Below are 20,206 nucleotides of genomic sequence, written 5' to 3'. Positions count from 1 at the left end.
CTCTGCAAAACAGTCCTCTTTCAGGGGTTTTAGCTCATGCAAAGCTTGCGTGTGTGTCTGTGTATGTGTTGGGCTGCTGAATGTCAAGGGCTGGGAGGAGATGGATGCAGAAGAACGTGTTAGTACAGTGTGTGTGTGTGACAGAGAGGGACAAATATAAAAAGCTTCAAGTAGACTCTAATATAATTTAATCATATATTGTTTGATAATCATATATTGTATTGGTTCAAAATATTAAAATATCTGACTTTACTCTCCCTATCTGTTTCTGCTTCTCTATCATATTTATAGTGTGTGATTTGCTAAATACCTATCATAGCCTACATCATATCATAGGGTGACCAGACGTCCCCGGCTTCAGGAACAGTCCCCGTTTTTGGCTGCCTGTCCCTGGCTAAATACAAAAAAAAACTCTGTATAGAAGTAATAGTATTAATTTAAAATAGAAAAAATTTGATAGTCAAACTGGAAATGTCCCCGTTTTCCCCCTTTTCGGGGATTATGTTCCCACTTTTGATCTCGGACGTCTGGTCACTTTATCATATATCAGAATATTCTATTACTGTTGAGCCCACTATGAATATTAAAATACGCCGAACCATGTATCCTGTTTCATAGCTACATGTATGACCTTTGCAGCATAAAAACCCGGGTGAAAATCAGTTCGGTATGATTAATTAAATGCGCTGACAGCTCATTGCACCTGCCAAACAGATTACACTGAGCGGAGCGGGTGACCGGTTCAAGATGGCGGCCCCACGGCTCGCCCGCGCCAGTAGGCGGTAGCGGCCATAGGGCGTCTATCTCTTATATGTCTATGCGTCCAATCCCTACCAAATAGGATATCCGGTTGTACCGGAAGTCAGGTTGTCTCCATTCTAGATAAGTGTACATTCCCTTTCTTACAATGCATTAGCAACAAACCATATCATTTAGCAATTAATGTGTTACAAGGACGGAGTTCTTCTAGACCAGTCGCTGCACTGTTGTGTGTTGAATAATATGAATTTAAATGTGGCGTGTTAGTTCATCTGTAATCTAGATGAAGTCTGAGTTTTGTTGATAGCTACCGGCTAGCGCGTTAGCTGCAAAGCCACCACCTGTCATTCAGCACAGCTCGTTGAAGTCTGTTTATGTGAAATAAATAGGACTTGAAGCCAAAAGAGAACTGTCAGTTTGTTTCAGCAGAGTTAACCGGTTGACTCCGTGCCTAAATGCCCGAACAAGGTCCCAGGATGAATGGGTTTTCTCTCGGTGAACTATGCTGGCTGTTCTGTTGTCCGCCCTGTCCCAGTCGCATCGCGGCCAAGCTAGCTTTCCTCCCCCCGGAGCCGACGTACTCTGTGCACACCGACGCTAACGGGGTATCTAGCTTACATTTGACCGAGCGGGCAGACTGGCAATACTCCCAGCGAGAGCTCGATGCAGTGGAAGTTTTTACCACCAGAAGCAGCCGGGGGAACCGGGTCGGGTGCATGTTTGTGCGTTGCGCCCCGAACAGTCGGTACACCCTGCTGTTTTCCCACGGCAACGCCGTGGACCTGGGACAGATGTGCAGTTTTTACATCGGCCTCGGCTCCAGGATCAACTGCAACGTCTTCTCCTACGATTACTCAGGCTACGGAGTCAGCACTGGCAAGCCTTCTGAGAAGAACCTGTATGCGGACATCGAGGCAGCCTGGCAGGTCCTGAGAAACAAGTAAGTAGGATTAGTAGTAGTATTTTGGATCCGGAAATGTAACATATCAAACTTAAAAAAAGCAGACTCCGTTTGACCTGTTCTGTGACAGCATACATGGTCAGCTGGGTGCCAAGCATTTAATCACTATACAGGTGTGCTGTGGAAACTGTGATACATCTCTTCATACATGAAGCTAATGTGAAATTGTGTCAACAATCCCTGCATTTGGGGGCTGGATCTTTCAAGTCCCACATTTCAAGACAGAGTACCTCATTAGAGAAGTCAGTTTGACCACAAGGTCCAGTCAGTTGTAGGGATGAGATTTTTAAATTTTGATTCAGAATCGATTCCTAGTTGAAAAAAGATTCTCCATTGAATAAATAGAAAAGGGGCGCTATTTTCAGGCTCTTACTCCACTGATCTGTGATATGAAGCATAACTGGCAGTGAACCAAACTGGTCTTGAAGGTTAATAAAGCGCAAAGAAAACTGTAATTATTACGCAGCATTTCCACTTAAGAAAAGTTAACTGCATGCATTTGATCTTCTGTCTGTAGTGTAATTTACTGACCAACATCAGTGGTTTTTATAAAACCAGAAGTTGGTGTGTGTGTTCTAAAATAAGAGGGGAAAATAGGTGGAGCACTCTGCTGTGTTATTAAAGTTATGTCTACAGCTGTAGAGGACAGCCTCTCTGCTGCAACAGTACTGGGGAAAGCCATCATCATCCAAAACAGTGTATGGGCACAGGGCTCAAGTGTTGCCGTGTGTGTGTGTAGGTCTGCTGGCTCTTTTGTCAGTGCTGGAATGAAATGCTCTTTGCTTATGTTAGTCCTCTGGGTGATGTGGCACAAGATATCCACAAAATACTAGGGGTGGCCCGAATTTCATTTTCTGGGCTTCAATAGTAATTAAGAGAATCGAAGCCTACTTAGAAAGATGAGGTCTGTAATTTTCATCATAGGTACACTTCAACTAAGAGACAAAATGAGAAAAAAAAGAGTTTCAACTCAACACTTTGTAAAATAACCTTTGTTGGCAATGACAGAGGTCAAACGTTTGCTGTAAGTCTTCACCAGGTTTGTACAAACTGTAGCTGGTATTTTGGCCCATTCCTCCATGCAGATCTCCTCTAGAGCAGTGATGTTTTGGGGCTGTCGCTGGGCAACACGGACTTTCAACTCCCTCCACAAATCTTCTATGGAGTTGAGGTCTGGAGACTGGCTAGCCCACTCCAGGACCTTGAAATGCTTTTTACGGAGCCAGTCCTTCGTTGCCCGAGCAGTGTGTTTGGGATCATTGTCATGCTGGAAGACCCAGCCACGTTCCATTTTCAAGGCTCTCACTGATGGAAGGAGGTTTCGGCTTAAAATCTCACGATACATGGCCCCCTTCATTCTTTCCTTAACATGGATCAGTTTTCCTGTCCCCTTTGCAGAAAAACAGCCCCAAAGCATGATGTTTCCTCCCCCATGCTTCACAGTAGGTATGGTGTTCTTGGGATGCATTCTTCTTCCTCCAAACACGACGAGTTGAGTTTTTACCAAAAAGTTCTATTTTGGTTTCATCTGACCACATGATATTCTCCCAATCCTCTTCTGGATCATCCATCTGCTCTCTGGCAAACTTCAGACAGGCCTGGACATGTACTGGCTTAAGCAGGGGGACACGCCTGGCGCTGCAGGATTTGAGTCCCTCTCGGCGTAGTGTGTTACTGATGGTAGCCTTTGTTACTTTGGTCCCAGCTCACTGCAGGTCATTCATCAGGTCCCTCCGTGTAGTTCTGGGATTTTTGCTCACCGTTCTCATCATCATTTTGACCCCACGGGATGAGATCTTGCGTGGAGCCCCAGATCGAGGGAGATTATCAATGGTCTTGTATGTCTTCCATTTTCTTACAATTGCTCCCACAGTTGATTTATTCACACCAACCTGCTTGCCTATTGTAGATTCACTCTTCCCAGCCTGGTGCAGTTCTACAATTTTCTTCCTGGTGTCCTTCGACAGCTCTTTGGTCTTGGCCATGGTTGAGTTTGGCGTCTGACTGTTTGAGGCTGTGGACATGTGTCTTTTATACAGATAACGAGTTCAAACAGGTGCCATTAATCCAGGTAACGAGTGGAGGACAGAAGAGTTTCTTAAAGAAGTTACAGGTCTGTAAGCGCCAGAAATCTTGCTTGTTTGTGGGTGACCAAATACTTATTTTCCACCATAATTTACAAATAAATTCTGTAAAAATCCTACAATGTGATTTCCTGGATTTCTTTTTCTCATTTTGTCTCTCGCAGTTGAAGTGTACCTATGATAAAAATGACAGACTTCTACATGCTTTGTAAGTAGGAAAACCTGCAAAATCAGCTGTGTATCAAATTCTTGTTCTCCCCACTGTACCTAAGGACTCTACCGCTAACTTATTATGTTTATTACAAGTAACATACTGAGGTGACGTCCAAATAAACGACTTGTAACTAACAATTAAAAAGGTTAATTGATTTGCTTCAAATTGTTCATTTGAGATGTAAGTAAACATTAACATAATTAATAACTGATTTAACTGTTAACGTTGGTCTTGTTAGTGTTGCAAAATAATGTTACCACATTTATAAAAAAAATCTTTGTTTTACTTCTCTCACTTTATCTGTCCTTGTGCAGCTGCAACAGCTGATTTTCCCCCTCTTGGGATCAGTAAAGGTTTATCTTATTGTTACTTTATCTTAATGTAGTTGTTATAACATTAATAACAACATACAAATTATTAAAAATGTTTTAGAATTAATATGAATGGGTTGAAAATCATTCAAATGTGAGTAGATTTTTCCTCTACTCATAGCTGTTCTGGAGCTTTCATGTGCTCTTCCCCAGCGGAGAAATTTAGATGTTTAAATTTCCATTATTCCGAACATTTTAAGGACTTCTTGCCCATGTTGGCTGAAATTAAAAGTTCATTCTTGACTTTGAAACACACATCATCATTTACGTCAAAGTATAAAAAACACATGTATACACAAGAGGCCTACACCTCAAGTAAACACACCGGCCTCTCTCTGAACTGAGGGAATGCATGCACATTCACTCTTCCTCGATTCCCTCACTCATATCTCTTTCTCACATCTTAGCTCATCCCAGCAGAGACACGATGCAAGAAAAGGGCGCAGGGAGGAATTGTATTCATCAATTGGACAACCTTGCTCATTCAAGTGTAATTTTGAAGAGAAAGCAATAACCCATTGCACTCAACATCTATTAATTATTATTTGCGTGAAATTATTAACACTTTTCACAGGTAAAGCAACAGTGAACACACCTGTTGGTCTTGGTGTCATTCGGTACCACCTAAGTCTTGATGGTTTCAATAGGCTCCATCATTCACAACAAGCCTCCTCCACATGCGGCTCCCCTGCTGCTGTGAAAACGGAATGGAGGTTGAACAAATCCAAAATACGAGTTGTATCACTCAGTATCACTCCACACCCAACTCAGATTTCACCCCCCACTACTGAAATTGCTCACCTCTCGCTCACATTCTTAAATTAGTTGTCTAAATAATACTAAATATAAGATATTTAATTACCATGTACTTTGTTACAAATAGCCTGTGTAACTGATAAATAGGCTACAGCTCCACTGCTTAATGTTAAGCAAATAACAAAGTTTATACAGTGAAGAACAGAAATGAGGCCTGAGAAACAGCTGTTCTCTCCTGACCTGTGTTTGCTGTCAACCTCAACTGTTGCTTCTGCTCTAGCTGGCTCTCCTACTGCAGCATATTGGCAGCTCCTCCTCTTGCATCTCTTTCTTCATTAGCTACAGCTATCCCTTCCTGACCCGGTCTTGCTGCTTCAGCTGCCTTGCCAGCACTGGTTGCAGCCTAGAAATATTCAAAACAAAAGAAGTGGATAGCTAATCAGACTGGTCGGGCTGTTCAGCTTTCCCAAGAGTGTTTCTAGGTACTCTGTTCTAATACCTCTGGTCTAGACTGTCTTTGCGCCTCCTCAGGAGCCTTTGTGTAAATGGGGCCCTGTTGTGATGTTCCACTCCATTCATTGGCAGTCTACCCAGCGTAGATAATCTGTCTGCAAACCTGCTTGTTTTGGTAAACAAAAAATGTAACCTGTTGATAATTTTTAGATTTAAGTGTATAAAAGTGTTAGTAAACTTATAAAAGTGTCAATGAGCAGAAGATGTCTTGTCTAGTCCAACAACAATTTTCCAATAACATTAAACAGTAGACCAATTAGTCACATTTGTGAATCTTGAACCAGGGAATAATAAATGACTTAAATGATGAATGTTTTGGCTATGTGTTTATTATTATGCGTAATACCAGAGAATCTTGTATTTTGCCAGATGTTTAAGATTTATTTCAAAAGACCAGAGGTAAGGGGATTTATGCAATTTGCATACTGCAGATTTTTTTCCCCAGATGCATAAAGACACAGTCTTATTCATGTCTCTCAGACATCACAGGTGTGAGGTGGTTTGACACACCACATTGCCTCTGTTGGGTTGTGTAAATAGTTTTAAATTCGTTGAATAATTTTGAAGTTGTCATTGTATATTGTGATATAGGCCTATGGCAGATCATTATTTAATATACAGTCATGCAGACACATAGATTTTTCCTTCTGAACATGCCTCAGATTAATGTTCCATTTGACAGAAAGTCTAAATGCAACTGAAAGAAAACCAAAAGTGTCTCTTCCCACCTAGTATTAAAATGAAACATTTAATTGTTCCTTGATCGTTTGGAGAGCAACCCGTCCAAGCATAAAAGTGTTAGTCATTAGGCTTTCCTTAGGGGATCAAAGCACCTGAAGAGCTTTGTGTTTATTCAATATCTCTTTTATTACATTTTGTGGAAAATCATTAATATCCGTGCCCTTAAACAGCAATTTAATTTCATATTTGCCATCCTGTTGCTCATTCAGGGCTCTGCTGAATTGGAACACCTAGAAAGACTTTGATTTGAGTTTTCGGAACATTACTGAAGGTTAGTTGAAGGTAGGGCTGGACGATTTCACCTAAAATCAAAATCACATTTGAACCTTTCATCGTGATTACGATTAGGCCTATTGAACGATTATTTAGTTTTTTGTAATTTTTTTGCCCTCATATTTCACTGACATGGTTTGTGCTGTAAATTTGCTCAACTGTTAAAGCTGAGTTTATTTATTCACATATTTCACAAATTAATTTGGCTATCTAAATGGTCAGGGCTCAACGTTGAACTGTTTTGCAACTGTCCCCACCGGGCCAGTGGCTTTGAAACTTACTGGCCCCAAGACAGCTTTTACTGTCCCTCCCTCCAAAAGTTATTTATCAGTGTCGCAACAAAACCAAAGACTTATAAGGTATGTTATACTGTTATGTTATACTGTTAACATGTTTAATTGTTAAAAAAGAAGCATAATAACACACTCAAAAGCTGGGTTTCCACCACAGGAACTATACCCCGGAACTAGGAACCTGTGGAGGAACTCTGTGTTTCTACCGCAGGGACCTGGGTCTATATATAGTTCTAGGGTCTTTTTTTACCCGCCAAAAAGTCCCTGCTAGAGGTTAGTACGTTCTGAAAGTACCGGTTCTTTGGGGGGGGGTTTGCCTTGCAGTGAATTTCCTTCCAAACTGTCGCAATTTTATGTTTGTTTTGCTTTCTCTGTGCTTGAGTTAATTTATGAACTTGATGGTTTTATCCAGTTTGTTATTAAATTTGTAACAAACTTGAATCATGTGCCTCTTCATTATACTCCCACACAAAAGCTGTTTTTAATGGTCAAGCATGGCCTATAGTTTTTCATTATCCAATCAAATCTGATGTTCATTTATAAATTTTACTCATGGTGCATGGTTACTAAATAATAATGCCTGTGCATCACTTTGTACACCGTATAGGCCTACGTCAGCTGGTTAATTTGCCTGATATTCGCAGGTCTTTAGACCATCGTGGAAACGCACACAACAATGGGCTAAAGGAACCTTTTAGTTCCTTGAAAATAGATCCGAGCACTAAAAAGTCCCGGGTACTTTTGGTGGAAACGTGGCTCATTTCATATAAAGCGTTCTGACTTCCATACTGACTCAAACATCATTGTACTTGCCCCAAAGTCTACTACAAAAGTCTTGTTACATAATTTACTAGTATTGCTTCTTTGTTTCCAACAGGATTGCATAATTACAGTAAAAAAAAAAAAAGTTAATCTCTTTAACTTTCTATTTGCTGTTTACCTTGTTCACGGAACAAATAATTCCAGCTTTGAAAAAGCATCCCAGAGAGCATCTTTCATGTTTCAGTGTGTTTGGATTACACCTTCTTTCCTTCTCTTTTGGGAGTAGTAATGATCTGTTGGCTGTGTTTTGTTAATGATTGTATTTTCAGAATATAGATGTGGTTTTCATCCTTCACAGTGTTGCCTCTGGCAAGCCACCTGAATGCCTCAAGCATCAGTCTGAGCATACCTACCACCTAACCAATTTACTTAACTTAATCAAAAGTGATTTGTAATGTTGGTTGTCACTTTTCTCCTAAAGCCTTATAAAATGCAGTGGAGGTTGCATAACACAGCTCTGATTTTTATCAGTGCTGATGAGGAGGTAGTGGCATACTTTCTGCCACGGGGCCACTTTGATTCAGAAATAGATAATAATATGTCTATAGACAATATTTTTGCATATTTTTTTAACATTGGCATATGGCTGTATGTGTATAGCCATAAGGAACCCTCTGTTCTGTATTACTAAAGTAGACCCTACTTTATTACTAAAAACCTTTGTTCACACTGTGGCTCAGCAAAGTGTCAGCTCAACAATGCACTTGACTGCTCTACTTTGAAAAAGCACTGTAATGAATAGGCTATTCATTTTCTTTTCATATTGTAATTTGGTTAGTTGTTTGACAACAGTTATCTGCTGCAGAGGAACAAGCGTTGAAAAGCTTAAAGATAAAGTTATTGGATTTCCTTTATGGCTTTGAAAGTTTTGCTTGGACAATTGCCAGATACACCGGACTATGGTCCTCCAGGTTTCAGTGCAGTTTAAGTGTCGATTAGGAAGATGCTATTTCTGAGGCTTTCTGAGGAGAATTTGTAATAGTGGATAATCACATGAAACAAGAGGAACTTTTATAGTAGCTATGATACTCTAAACAAAAGCATTTATGAGAGTTATTATTAATATTTCATTATTGCATCGAAAGGTAAACATTTAAGTGGTGGCATATTTGCCTTCAGATAATACTTAAAATTCAAAAGAGTAATCACATTACTTAACCAGTTTACACATCTTGAGCCTCCTTTCACTCCATTCTTTCTCCTAACCCCTGAACACATACTGGGCACAGACACTTGCTTTTAGCCCTTGTCATAATATCTGCTGAATGAATTCTGACCTAAAAAAACCTGGCTATTTATTTTGTCCTCTTCCAAAGCCCCTTGTGTTTCCTGTGTCCTTTGAGGGAGACTGGCCTACCTGACATAATAAGTTAGACACTTGCATCCTGGTCTGTTAAAGTAAACCTTTTTCAGTATCAACAATTAGTTTACTGAGATAAAGTATCTGCACGAGCATTCAAACTTGTTAAGGTCCTTTTTGTTTCCTGTTTGTGAAATTGTAAGCCTTTATTGAGACAGGGCATGGAAAATATTTTCAGGATGAAGGATACATTTCTGTCTATCATCAGTATGTCTGATTTGGCAGAGGGGATTGTTACATAAAACTCATGTGGTCCATTGTATCACATGCCACCTCTTTAGTTTCAAAAGCCCTTCATTATCTCTTGTGTATGTACTTATTCAGTAACTCTCACTATGTCTTACATGAGCTGACTTGTAAGCTGCATTTTCAACTGGAGAAATACTGCTAGTTTCATTTGGAGACCGTTCTACCGTGGCTTTGACTTCAAGGTTTTTGTTCCAGTCTTGATGTTTTCCATGAGATTTCTACCCAGTATATTTGGACAGGCCATTTTAAGCTAGCCTGAGCTTGCATATGGAAACATTGCTGTTTCTCTTTCTGTCACTGTTTCTTAGGAAGTAGCTCTCGGGTGTTTTGACAAGATATTTCACTGAACATAGTGAAACAATGTTATCTGAGAGCAAAAAGGGCATGATTTCTTTTTAAAATAAAACAGGTGTGCTTCCTGGGCCATTTAACAGCTATTTTTCCTACTAAAAGAATTCTAGTTCTTTAAACTCCCAATTTGAAGTTACAGCCCTGTAAAATTTTACACATGCTCATGCCTTCCTCTCTCACATAACAAGGACCAAATGACTGTAGTGCTATGCAGCTGCGCAGCCATTTGTTTTACACAAACACTGGAACATAATCTGTGTAAATTAACTGGCATCAGAATAAATACACACAGATCAGACAAACTGGTCTCTGTGGTCTCTACATTAACCACGAGCCAGAGGTGCAGTGAACCCTGTTCACACATACAGACTCAGACACTTGAGATGTGACAGCAGTTATTTATTGTGAATTGAACATTGGGGGGGAAAATGCTGGTGCCAGCCACTCAAAGACTCAAAAGTGGCTTGTAGCACTACATGGGAATGTGTACTAGTATTAGTGCCCCCCTTTTCCTTTAGCATTTATGGATTATGAGCATGCATATGGAAAGTGGTGCTGCATAGTCAATATGGCATTCTAAAAATACCATATTGGTCCGAATATAAGAGTATGTTTTTCTGAAAATCCTGTATGAAAAAGCAGCGATTGTATTATGATCAGGGAGTAGGCAATTCCTTATACTACATCAGACTTTTTGATTGTCTCCGACAGAGAGCATTGCATGATGGGTTGTTTGTAGCCTACATGTTGCTAGGCTAGCAGGGTTTTCCTGGCTCAGAATGGGCCTTTGGGGGGTGACTTTGCAGGACAGTAAGGATGATTGGTACGCATACAGTAAAGGCAATGAATTACCTTATGACCAAAATCTGCATTTTCTTGTTATTTCTGACCATTTGATAAACAAAATACATGGAGGAGTAAAGGTATAAATTAGTGTATTAATAAATATTATAACATTAAATAGTATAATGTTAGTATACTAATATATTTACAGGTTACACTTGATTATGATTATCTGCCTACAAATAGTTAATTGAGATTCAGCTGTTTCACAGAAAAACATTTTCTGATCTTAGCCTACACCACTGTTCGGTTAAGGTTTGATTAGTGCTAATGTTAGTGTATTCATCATAAGTTCAGATCGTAGCATATAGTATTGTAGTCAAGGCCGCCCAAACCGAGACCAAGTCAAGACCAAGACCAGAGTTTATCGAAACCGAGACAAGACCAAGACTTTTAGGAGCTGAGAGCAGTCGAGACCAAGAGTCAAGACCAAAACCAGTTCCCTGCATTGCATGGCACGCAATAAAATGTGGAACGAGATCATAGGTACTTCTCAAAGTAATCTGAAAGATCCACTTTCCCAAACACCCATATACAAACAATAAGAGCTGAAATCAACGTAAGCATCGCAGGGATGGGTGACAGTTGTTAACAGTAACAACACATGTTTTAGGGTTATTGGTTGCATTTGAAGCAATAAGATTTACTTCCATTCACAGTTAGGATGTTAACAAATCAGACAATGCAAAAGCAATTTATTGATATTCCCAAAGTTATGGTCTCACCTGGTCTTGACATAAAATCCCGAGTCCTCAATGTCCGAGACCGAGTACAAAGGCAGTCGAGGATGAGACCAAGACCATCAAAAAGTAGTCTTAAGACCAAGACCGGTCTCGAGTACTACAACACTAATAGCATAAGCTACTATAGCTTTCCATTCGTAGCCTATAATAATTTCATAAGTTTCATTTTTGTGGCTTGTTTTCAGTCATTAAATTACTGTGCAAGAAAAATGCTCTACATGGTGGTCAGTCTCTGATTTGTTTATGCAAAGTATTAACTTGACTATATATGTATAGTATAGTATTTACTGTGCATACAGAACAACGAGTTGAACATTTCTAAACTTTGCACGTCAACCTTTTTTTAATGTCACACCTACTCCAGGCTGTGATTGGTCAGTTCACGAAAAGTGACTTTGACGAGCAACTAATGCACACGGCTGTATGAAAGGCTCCTGATCTCACTGTGGAGATTAGCAGACATGAGAGAACGGGAACAAGTGAGCATCACGTAGTGCCCAGAAAACCTGATCTTGAGACGGCAGAGAAGAGTACTGTATCGGTATGCCAAAGAGTAAAATGTAAAAGTGACAGTACCGGTGATTACCAGCACACTTCAAGCACAAATGGCTTTTATATTGTGAGAAATAACAGGAAGTCAGTAGCACAAGCTTCGTAGCGGAGCGTTCAGGCGCAGTTAAACCAACGCAGCAGCTGGTTAATCCAGCGCCAGCTGCATGTGTAAAATACAGTGGCTGTGGATGAGAGGAGAGGTGACTGCTGGAAGACAAGACATTGTATTTAAGTTTATGTTCTGCTTGCTCAACAGTTGTTTGTTAAATGGCTATTAATACACATTAAATACTCACATAGAATATTTGAAACGCTTTTTTTTTTCCAATTCTGACCATTTTGGCGGTGGTAATTTTCCTTTGGCGCTTGCTAAAACCTCTTTGGGGGGCGCCTGAAATTTCTCTATGCAGCAAAAACCGTGGCCCTAGGGCGTGTCGTTAAGTTTGTATAGTGTGTAGTAGTCTTTCAGTAGCCTTGGTCAACCTACAGGAGTTTCTGAACGCTTGTATTATGCGTTTTGCTGTCATGGAGGAAATAAATTCATGACCAGTGGAAACAAGTTAGTCCAAAACATCTCTCGACAACTGTGGCCTACTGCAGAAAACAAACCAGGACTGACTCATCTATCAAGCAATTGGGAATTGTGGCACAGATGATGAGCTCAAAATGATGTCTGTCAGAGAAAATGAATTTGACTTGAGTGATCTGAGGAGGTTGCCATAGAGGATGCCATCGCTCCCATCCTCTATCAAAAGAGTAATAGTCAACGTGGGAGCAAATGAGGTAGCTCGTAAGCAGTCTGAGTTGACCAAATTAGATTTTAACCTTCTTTTTAACTTAAAGCAGTGCGGGAAGTCCGTGTTTGTCTCAGGTCCCATTCCCCCAGTTGACCGCTTGTCGTTTTAGCAGACTTCTCAGCCTCCATGACTGGCTACAAGTTGCTGGCCACTGTCCTGAGCACTAACCCCCCTCCTGCTGTTCTTCCATAAATCTGTCACCTTTACCAAATTTCTTCTTTGAGACTGTGGTTACTGAAACCGCCCTTTTTCAAGTGAAACACTCTGTGTTGCGCAGCAGATCAGACCCTCGCTTCCTGCGTCCCCTGGCCCGGGCTTCCACTAGTGCTTGCAGAGGGCCTGCTCTCCTAAGGATGGCCCTAATAAATGCTTGATCCATTACAAATAAATCGTTTATATTGAACACCAGCAAGGACATGGATTTAATGTTTCTGACTGAAACCAGGCAGAGAAGCATGGAAAATGGCCAGTTAATTGAATTATGTTCACAGGATTGTTCTTTTATCGGCACTCCTAGGACCTCTGGCTGGGGTGGAGGTCTCGCGATGGTCTCCAAAAACTGCTTTCAAATCCGGAGGGTGACCACAGGGGTTTTTTCTTCATTTGAATTACAAGTGACCAAAGTGGGTCGTTCTAACCCATTTTATTGCATCTTAATTTATCGACCCCCTGGTTCTAACAGCTCTTTTATGTCTGATTTTAGAGATTTTCTATCAACTATTATATGGTTGGACAAAGTGGTTATGATTGGTGATTTTAATATTCACATTGAAGATGCCTCCTGTAGTTTTGCTGCTGAGTTTTTAAGTATCACTGAAACATTTAATTTTGTTCAACATGTGTCTGGTCTCACACACATTAAGGGCCATACATTGGACCTTGTTTTTACCCTTAGGTTGAATATTGATTGTATTTACTCGGAGGAACTTCATATCACTGACCATAACTGTATCTTTTTCAACCTCTCCTTTAATTTGGACTCTGTGCCCAGAAAACGTATAAGTAGCTCCAGCATCATAAACAGCCTCTCAGCTGAAAAGTTTTTTGCAGTCTTTTGACACCATACTGATATTAATAATCTTGTCCACTCTTTTAATTCACATTGCACTGCAGTCCTGGATCAGGTGGCTCCAAGTAAAATGAGACCTGTCCCCTCCACACACCCTTCCCCCTGGCTAAATGACGCCATTAGGTGTTTTAGGTGTAAATGTTGGAAGGCAGAGCGACTGTGGAAATCCACTAAGCTTCAAGTTCACAGCCTGCATTATAAGGACCTTTTAACTGAGTTTAACACTATGGTTAAGGAAGCAAAAGCTTCTTATGTTTCAAAATTAATTTCTTCCAGCAAACGCAACCCTAAAGTCCTGTTTGACACAATTAACAACATCGTAAATCCTGTACCTCCTAAAGTTCCTATTTTTTCAAACATGCGATAATTCAGCCTCTTCTAAAAAAAAAACAAAAACATTCTTGATCCATCCCTGTCCAACAATTATAGGCCTATTTCTAAGCTACCATTCATCTCACAAATACTAGAGAAAGCTGTTGCCACCTGCCCCGCACCGCCGCTGTCTGTTCAAAACATAGTCGGACTTGCCACTAGCAAGATTGCCCAGCAACATTGTCCAGCTCAAAAAGTTTCCCCATGTATCATCAGCTTTAGAAAGGAGCTTCTCTATGTCACTGGGAACTCACATGTCCAAAACTGCTGCTCTATCCTGTGGTGTGCCACAGGGTTCGGCCTTAGGCCCGATTTTATTTATATTGTAAATGTTCCCCTTAGGCAACATTATTAGTAATTTCAAGGGCATTTCTTATCACTGTTACGCTGATGACATCCAGCTGTATGTCTCTTTTGGGTCAGATGAGTATGACAAACTGACCACACTATGCAACTGCCTCACTGCCATTAAAAGCTGGATGGCTAAAAACTTCTTAGAACTGAACACAGACAAGACTGAGGTCCTTATTGTTGCACCCGATAGCGTAGCTCCCTCGATCACTCAGCATATTGGATCACTTTCATCAGCAGTAAAATTGAATCTTTGAAATCTGGGTGTAATGTTTGACACATCAATGCACTTTGATTGACATGTTAAAACTCTGACCTGGTCGTGTTTCTTTCATTTAAGAAACATTGCCAAGCTCAAATCTGTTGTTTCAAAACCAGAATTTGAGATAATAATCCATGCTTTTATTTCCTCCCGCTTAGATTATTGCAACTCCCTTTTTACATCTCTTAGCAAGTTGTCCCTGGACCGTTTACAAATGGTCCAAAATGCTGCTGCAAGGCTGTTGACCAGGTCCAGCCGGAGAACTCGTATAACTCCCATTCTGTCCCCTGCATGATCAGGCACCCAGGTACATCTCAGACATGCTGCACCAGTATATTACCACTAGGCCTTTAAGATCTTCAGACCAAGGCCTACTAGTTGTACCGCGTACATGTCTAAAAACTAGAGGTGACCGTGTTTTCCAAGTGGTTGCATCAACACTGTGGAATACTGTGGTCAGACCTACGCTCTGAGGTCTCAGTCGAAGCATTAAAAAATCAGCTGAAGGCTTTTTGTCTCCCTGTAAACTTTTAACTGTGAATAGTCATGTTCTCTTTAAAATACAAAATGCCTTAATTTTAATTATTTATGCGCCTTTCAACATACACAATTACATTGATTATATTGATTGATGCCTTTTATAATGTTTGATGCTTATTTATGACTGCCTGATTGCTCCACTGGTTTATTGTTGCTATTTTTTTTTTTTTGTAAAGCACTTTGTGACTTGCTCTGTGAAAGGTGCTGTATTAAATATATTTTTATTACTTACTTACTTATTAATAGAGCCCAACCGATAAATCGGCATGCTGATATTGTTGGTCGATATGAGCTAATTGCAGATAAATTGGTGTTAGTGCTTATAACCGCTGATAAATGACAATTAAAAAAGAAACAGAGACAGAAGACAGTACTTCAGTCTTGTTATGAGTGTTGTCGTTGCATATTTCATCCACCAGGGGGTACTCTGCAGCTCCCCTGTTGGCATCAGCTGATAAATCAACATCGGATTTTAAATCCTGAAATATCAATATCTGTGTCAATCTTAAAAATCTCACATCGTTTGGGCCAAGCGGTCTGAGAAGTGAGGCCAACGCAGAAGTCCCTTAAACCTGCATTCTATTGAACGGCCAGCAGGGATAACTCCCCTTGTTGCAAGAAGAAGTCCGGCTCCATTAGGAATAATGGTAAAATGACCCTACTTCTCACCAGATTTATTACATCAGTTTAGTAAATTATGGTCCCATTTAGAGGAAAATAGAGCATAAAGCAGAGTATGCTTCAGGGCCGGACTATCTGTGATTCACAAGTCGTTACCATGGCGACGTGTCCATCAAGCTAGAGTGACTCGTACCCACGGCACTGTGTAAATTTAACCAGCGCCGTTTAAAAAGCTTATTAGAAACTGGCTGTTCACTTTCTCTGGTGAGTACATTCTGTTTTAAGCCTGTTTTTCGCTAGACTAGTCTGGTTGCAAAAACTCAACATGGCGGTGCCCTAACGGCCAAACTCGAGGCTTCAAAACGGCAGTCCACAAACCAACGTGACGTCACGATGACTACGTCCACTTGTTATAAACAGTCTATGGTTTGGGCTCTGGTCATTAACACATCAGACCCCTGAAAACCTCAGTCAGTTGGTATACTGTAAAGTTTAACAGCATGTTGAAATGTTAAAAATTATGGAGCAGCACGGACAATGTGACTGACCGTGAACAGTAAGGCTGTAACCATTCTGTAACTGAAAACGCAACACAAACGTCCAAGATCTCGAGACGCGGTTCCGAGGGACAGAACCGTGAAAGCGGTGTACAACGTATTTGTATTTCAAGTAGGTTTTTCTACGATTTCATCATTTTAATTCTACTTTATTGTCCACCTTATTTTAGTGTTTTCGCACTAATTAATCTGTTCCCCTTCTCTTCTCCCCACTTGCACTCACACACACACCTACACCTTGGCCTCTCACAAACACACACTGAAACACACCTGCTTACCCCACCTCTTCCTGTTTCTCTCTCCCTGTGCGAGTCTCTGCTCACTTTCACCAACAGCAGTAGTTTTATAAAGTCGCAGCATTTAATAAACAATTCAAAGCAATTCAGATATCATAGCAGCAGGTGCATGTGAATCGAAACCAACGTCGTCTTGAATGACATCTGCACTGGTAAATTCACTGTCGTTCCGTAATATAAAATGCTCCCCTTGTCCACATCTTGTAAAGTAATACCAGATTTTTCTGTGTTTCTCTGTAAAAAGTTAAAATGGGTTGCCAATTATATATATGTATAGCTGTTAATATGCCTGGGCAGCCCGCCCAAGTAAATATGTCATGATTGAGTGATCATGCCTGCAAGTTTGATTAGTTTAATTGACCCAAAAATGATGATGATGATGATGATGGACCGTGGATTTACAGAATTGTTACACCCCTAGTAAACAGCAACTGATGTATAGTGATTCTGAACCACTGGCAAATATTCAATTGTTGCTAACCCAGAATAAGAACATGGCGTTTTTTTTTGAACATTGGAAATGATTTATCTGGATAAATGTTCCACATGTGACTGAATGGAAATGACGAGAAATTGTGTTTCTTGCTGACAGACTTTCCGACTCTCTGACTTTAATTGTCTCCATAATAACAGTTAATTGGGGAAATAAGAGATCGTGAAAAGAAAAATCTTGCTATAAAATGCAGAAGTTGTTTGTGGTCTTTTGGTTGTTCAGACCTACAATGAACACAGATGTTTGACTAGGTTCTGATTCAGAAAACAAATCAAATATAAAACTTGGGAGTGAGAATGATGTTGAGAGTGATCGTGTCGAGGGAACGTGAATTGAACTGTAGATTGACATTTTCTGCTTTGGATCAATTTCTGCCTGAGATTTTAGCAAATATCTGACTAGTTTTGTACAATACCGTACAATGCAAAGGCCTGCCAGAGCTGGAAGAAAATGAGAGACTTTCTTCTACAGCAGTCAGACAAACATCAACTGCTGTTAACACAATTGTAATAAACCCATTAAATCAGGTCTCCCTCACTGTGCTGGGATCAGTGGGCAAACAAGGTCAATAAAGTAGGTGGGGTCAGTGTTTCCCACAGGATGTGGTGGGTGGACCACGGACCCTCTCGGCGTGTCCAGGCATCCCCGGATAAAAACTTTGTACATTGTAAAGTTAAATGCATTAATTGGGTGCACTTTGAGAGCAAAATTAAGAGGTTGTTGATGCAAATTACAGAATTGTTGTAATATAAGAATGAGATAGGATCAGAGGCCTGGTGAGTTCCTGACATGTTGTGGCATCTCTGTCAAGCATGTATATAAATGGGTATTGTGAAGGCTCAACTATATTCTCAAATGTAAACGTGTTGGTAATCATTGTATGTTATGATGTCAGTAGGATCATGAGACTTAACCCTTGTCATTACCAGAACAACTAAAATTGACTGCCCATGTACTTGATCTTGGATTTTTTTGATGGCTAGTTATACCGTTTTATTTATGTATAAAGCAAAAGTCTAATCCTGTAATTAATCAAACACTGTCATGATAAATGTTGAAAATTTGTCCGGCAGGTATTGCCCTGATCACAGGGCTCTATGCTGACCTTTTTCCCAAGGAGCATATGTGCTCCTAAATTAAAAAATTTAGGAACACACAAAGAAATTTAGCAGAGCGAAAAATTAACAAACTATTTAGTTTAAACCTTGTGTCTGTACACCTCGGCATCGGCCTTAATATTTTGTTAAAGCTTTTCAAAATATTGAAACAGATGTGTTTGAAAATTTGAGAAACAGCTTTTAAAGTACTGATCAGTCATCACAAAAAACTTTACTGGGTGCGTGTGTAGTTTTTGAACCAGGGACGGATTCACGATACACCAGCAGCACCCACACAACCCACACCTAATGTAAACAAGACTACTGAACAGTATTACAATAACTTTAGTAAATCAGAACAAGGGGAATGTGTTAAGTGCAATTTATACTTCTGCGTCAAATCGACGGTGTAGCCCCGGACCCTACGCCGTAGCCTGACACCTGTGCAGTGGAAATCAGCTTCTTTTCACTGCAGAGGCTCATTCTACAGCATTATTAATTAGTGTAATATTATAACATAAGATAAAAAGTTTAAAGTTAATATATAAATTATTTAATTTCACTATGTAGCCTATTGTCATTTTATGTAATAGTATACTATACAACACCACTAGTATAAAATTAATTCCAGTTGGACAGAACAGCAGTTTCATGTTTTCAGTCATCAAATACTACTACTAAGATTTCCCACGATCATTAAACTATGCTCTACATGTTTTCACCCGCAATGCTCGGCTCGCTTCCTCTCCTCATTCTATGCAGAACATATGTGACAGATGGTGTTATAAGAGCAGCATAACTCTGAATCAGGAGGTGCGTAGCTGAGTGTGAGTGTCTGATTGTCCGAGCGGCAGAAAGTGACGGTGAAGGAGGAAAATATTCTGGCAGTAAATGTACAGTGTCTGTGAAAAGTCTGTTGTTTCCCACCTGCTGGAAAAGTGAAGCCGGGTAGCGCTAAGTTAGCTAACATCTCCCCTTCAGACTGCACAGCTGAGCAGGAAAGCTTCTACTTCTAGCTTCTGTGTTAGTTTCTGTTTGAGCACTTAGGCTCAGTGTATGAATGTGTGCGAATGGTGAATGCAGATGTAGTTTAAAAGCGCTTTGAGTGGTCGAAAAGACTAGAAAGGCGCTATACAAGTACGGAGCATTTACATTACAGCAGCTACAGAGTTGCTATGTAACTTAACATTAGCTCAATTTATAGAAAGTAACTGGAGGCTTTATTTTGTTAATGCCTACTTGTCCAATGTTGAGAACATCAGGTACAAACTTAGACTAAACTGCCGTAGCCTGCAGCTCCGTCCTGTACAGACTGATTCAATTAGTGTTCAGATGAAAGAGTGGTTGTTAGGAAAAAGGACGGAGGTGACCGGAGGAGCTGAGGTTAGTAAAGCTTATTAGTGATGCAAACTAGTCCTTTTAAGCTGATGAGGAGACGTTTCTTTTTGGATTTTAATGTGCAAATAAAATGCACCTCAGAAGGGAGGAGGTTTCTCATGTTGCCTAGTTTTTATATTAATGTCTACAGATAAATGTCAGAAAGACACAAAAGGCAAACATGAACAGTCATATCTAGAATGAAACAAACGTTTTGATTTTATTTGCAGAAGACTGCGGCCGATACATATTTCCACCCAAGTAGTTGCTGTTTTTGTGGTTATCAAGGCATTTGCATCCATGTGGTAATGGTGTCCCTGACCACCTCCAGAGGTCGTTGTGCTGTTTTACTTGTTGTTATAAATATTGTTTAAGTTGAGAAATACACATTTGAAAATGTCAGTATTTTGTGCATTTTCCTTATTGTCAAGCAAGTACATTCATAGCCATACCATTTGTTCCATTATTATTGAATCGTGATCGCGAATC

The 20,206-nt window shown here is 40.1% G+C and overlaps 1 protein-coding gene across 1 annotated transcript in view; it reads left to right on the top strand.

Moving 5' to 3' along the window:
- Nucleotides 1–850: 850 nt before the first annotated feature.
- abhd17c (abhydrolase domain containing 17C, depalmitoylase) overlaps nucleotides 851–20,206 on the top strand; it is a 35,945-nt gene continuing 16,589 nt past the window's right edge. Inside the window, exon 1 of the mRNA XM_038693418.1 lies at nucleotides 851–1,699. Coding sequence (XP_038549346.1) covers nucleotides 1,215–1,699 — 485 coding nt within the window. The 5' untranslated portion in view covers nucleotides 851–1,214. The remainder of the gene's footprint in view (nucleotides 1,700–20,206) is intronic.

The sequence above is a fragment of the Micropterus salmoides genome, unplaced genomic scaffold (assembly GCF_014851395.1).
Source record: "Micropterus salmoides isolate LMB-PRFRI ecotype aquatic unplaced genomic scaffold, ASM1485139v1 Ms_hic_scaffold_3, whole genome shotgun sequence".
Lineage (NCBI taxonomy): Eukaryota > Metazoa > Chordata > Actinopteri > Centrarchiformes > Centrarchidae > Micropterus > Micropterus salmoides.
Note: the sequence above shows the minus strand (reverse complement) of the source record. Positions and strands in the feature narration are given on the sequence as shown.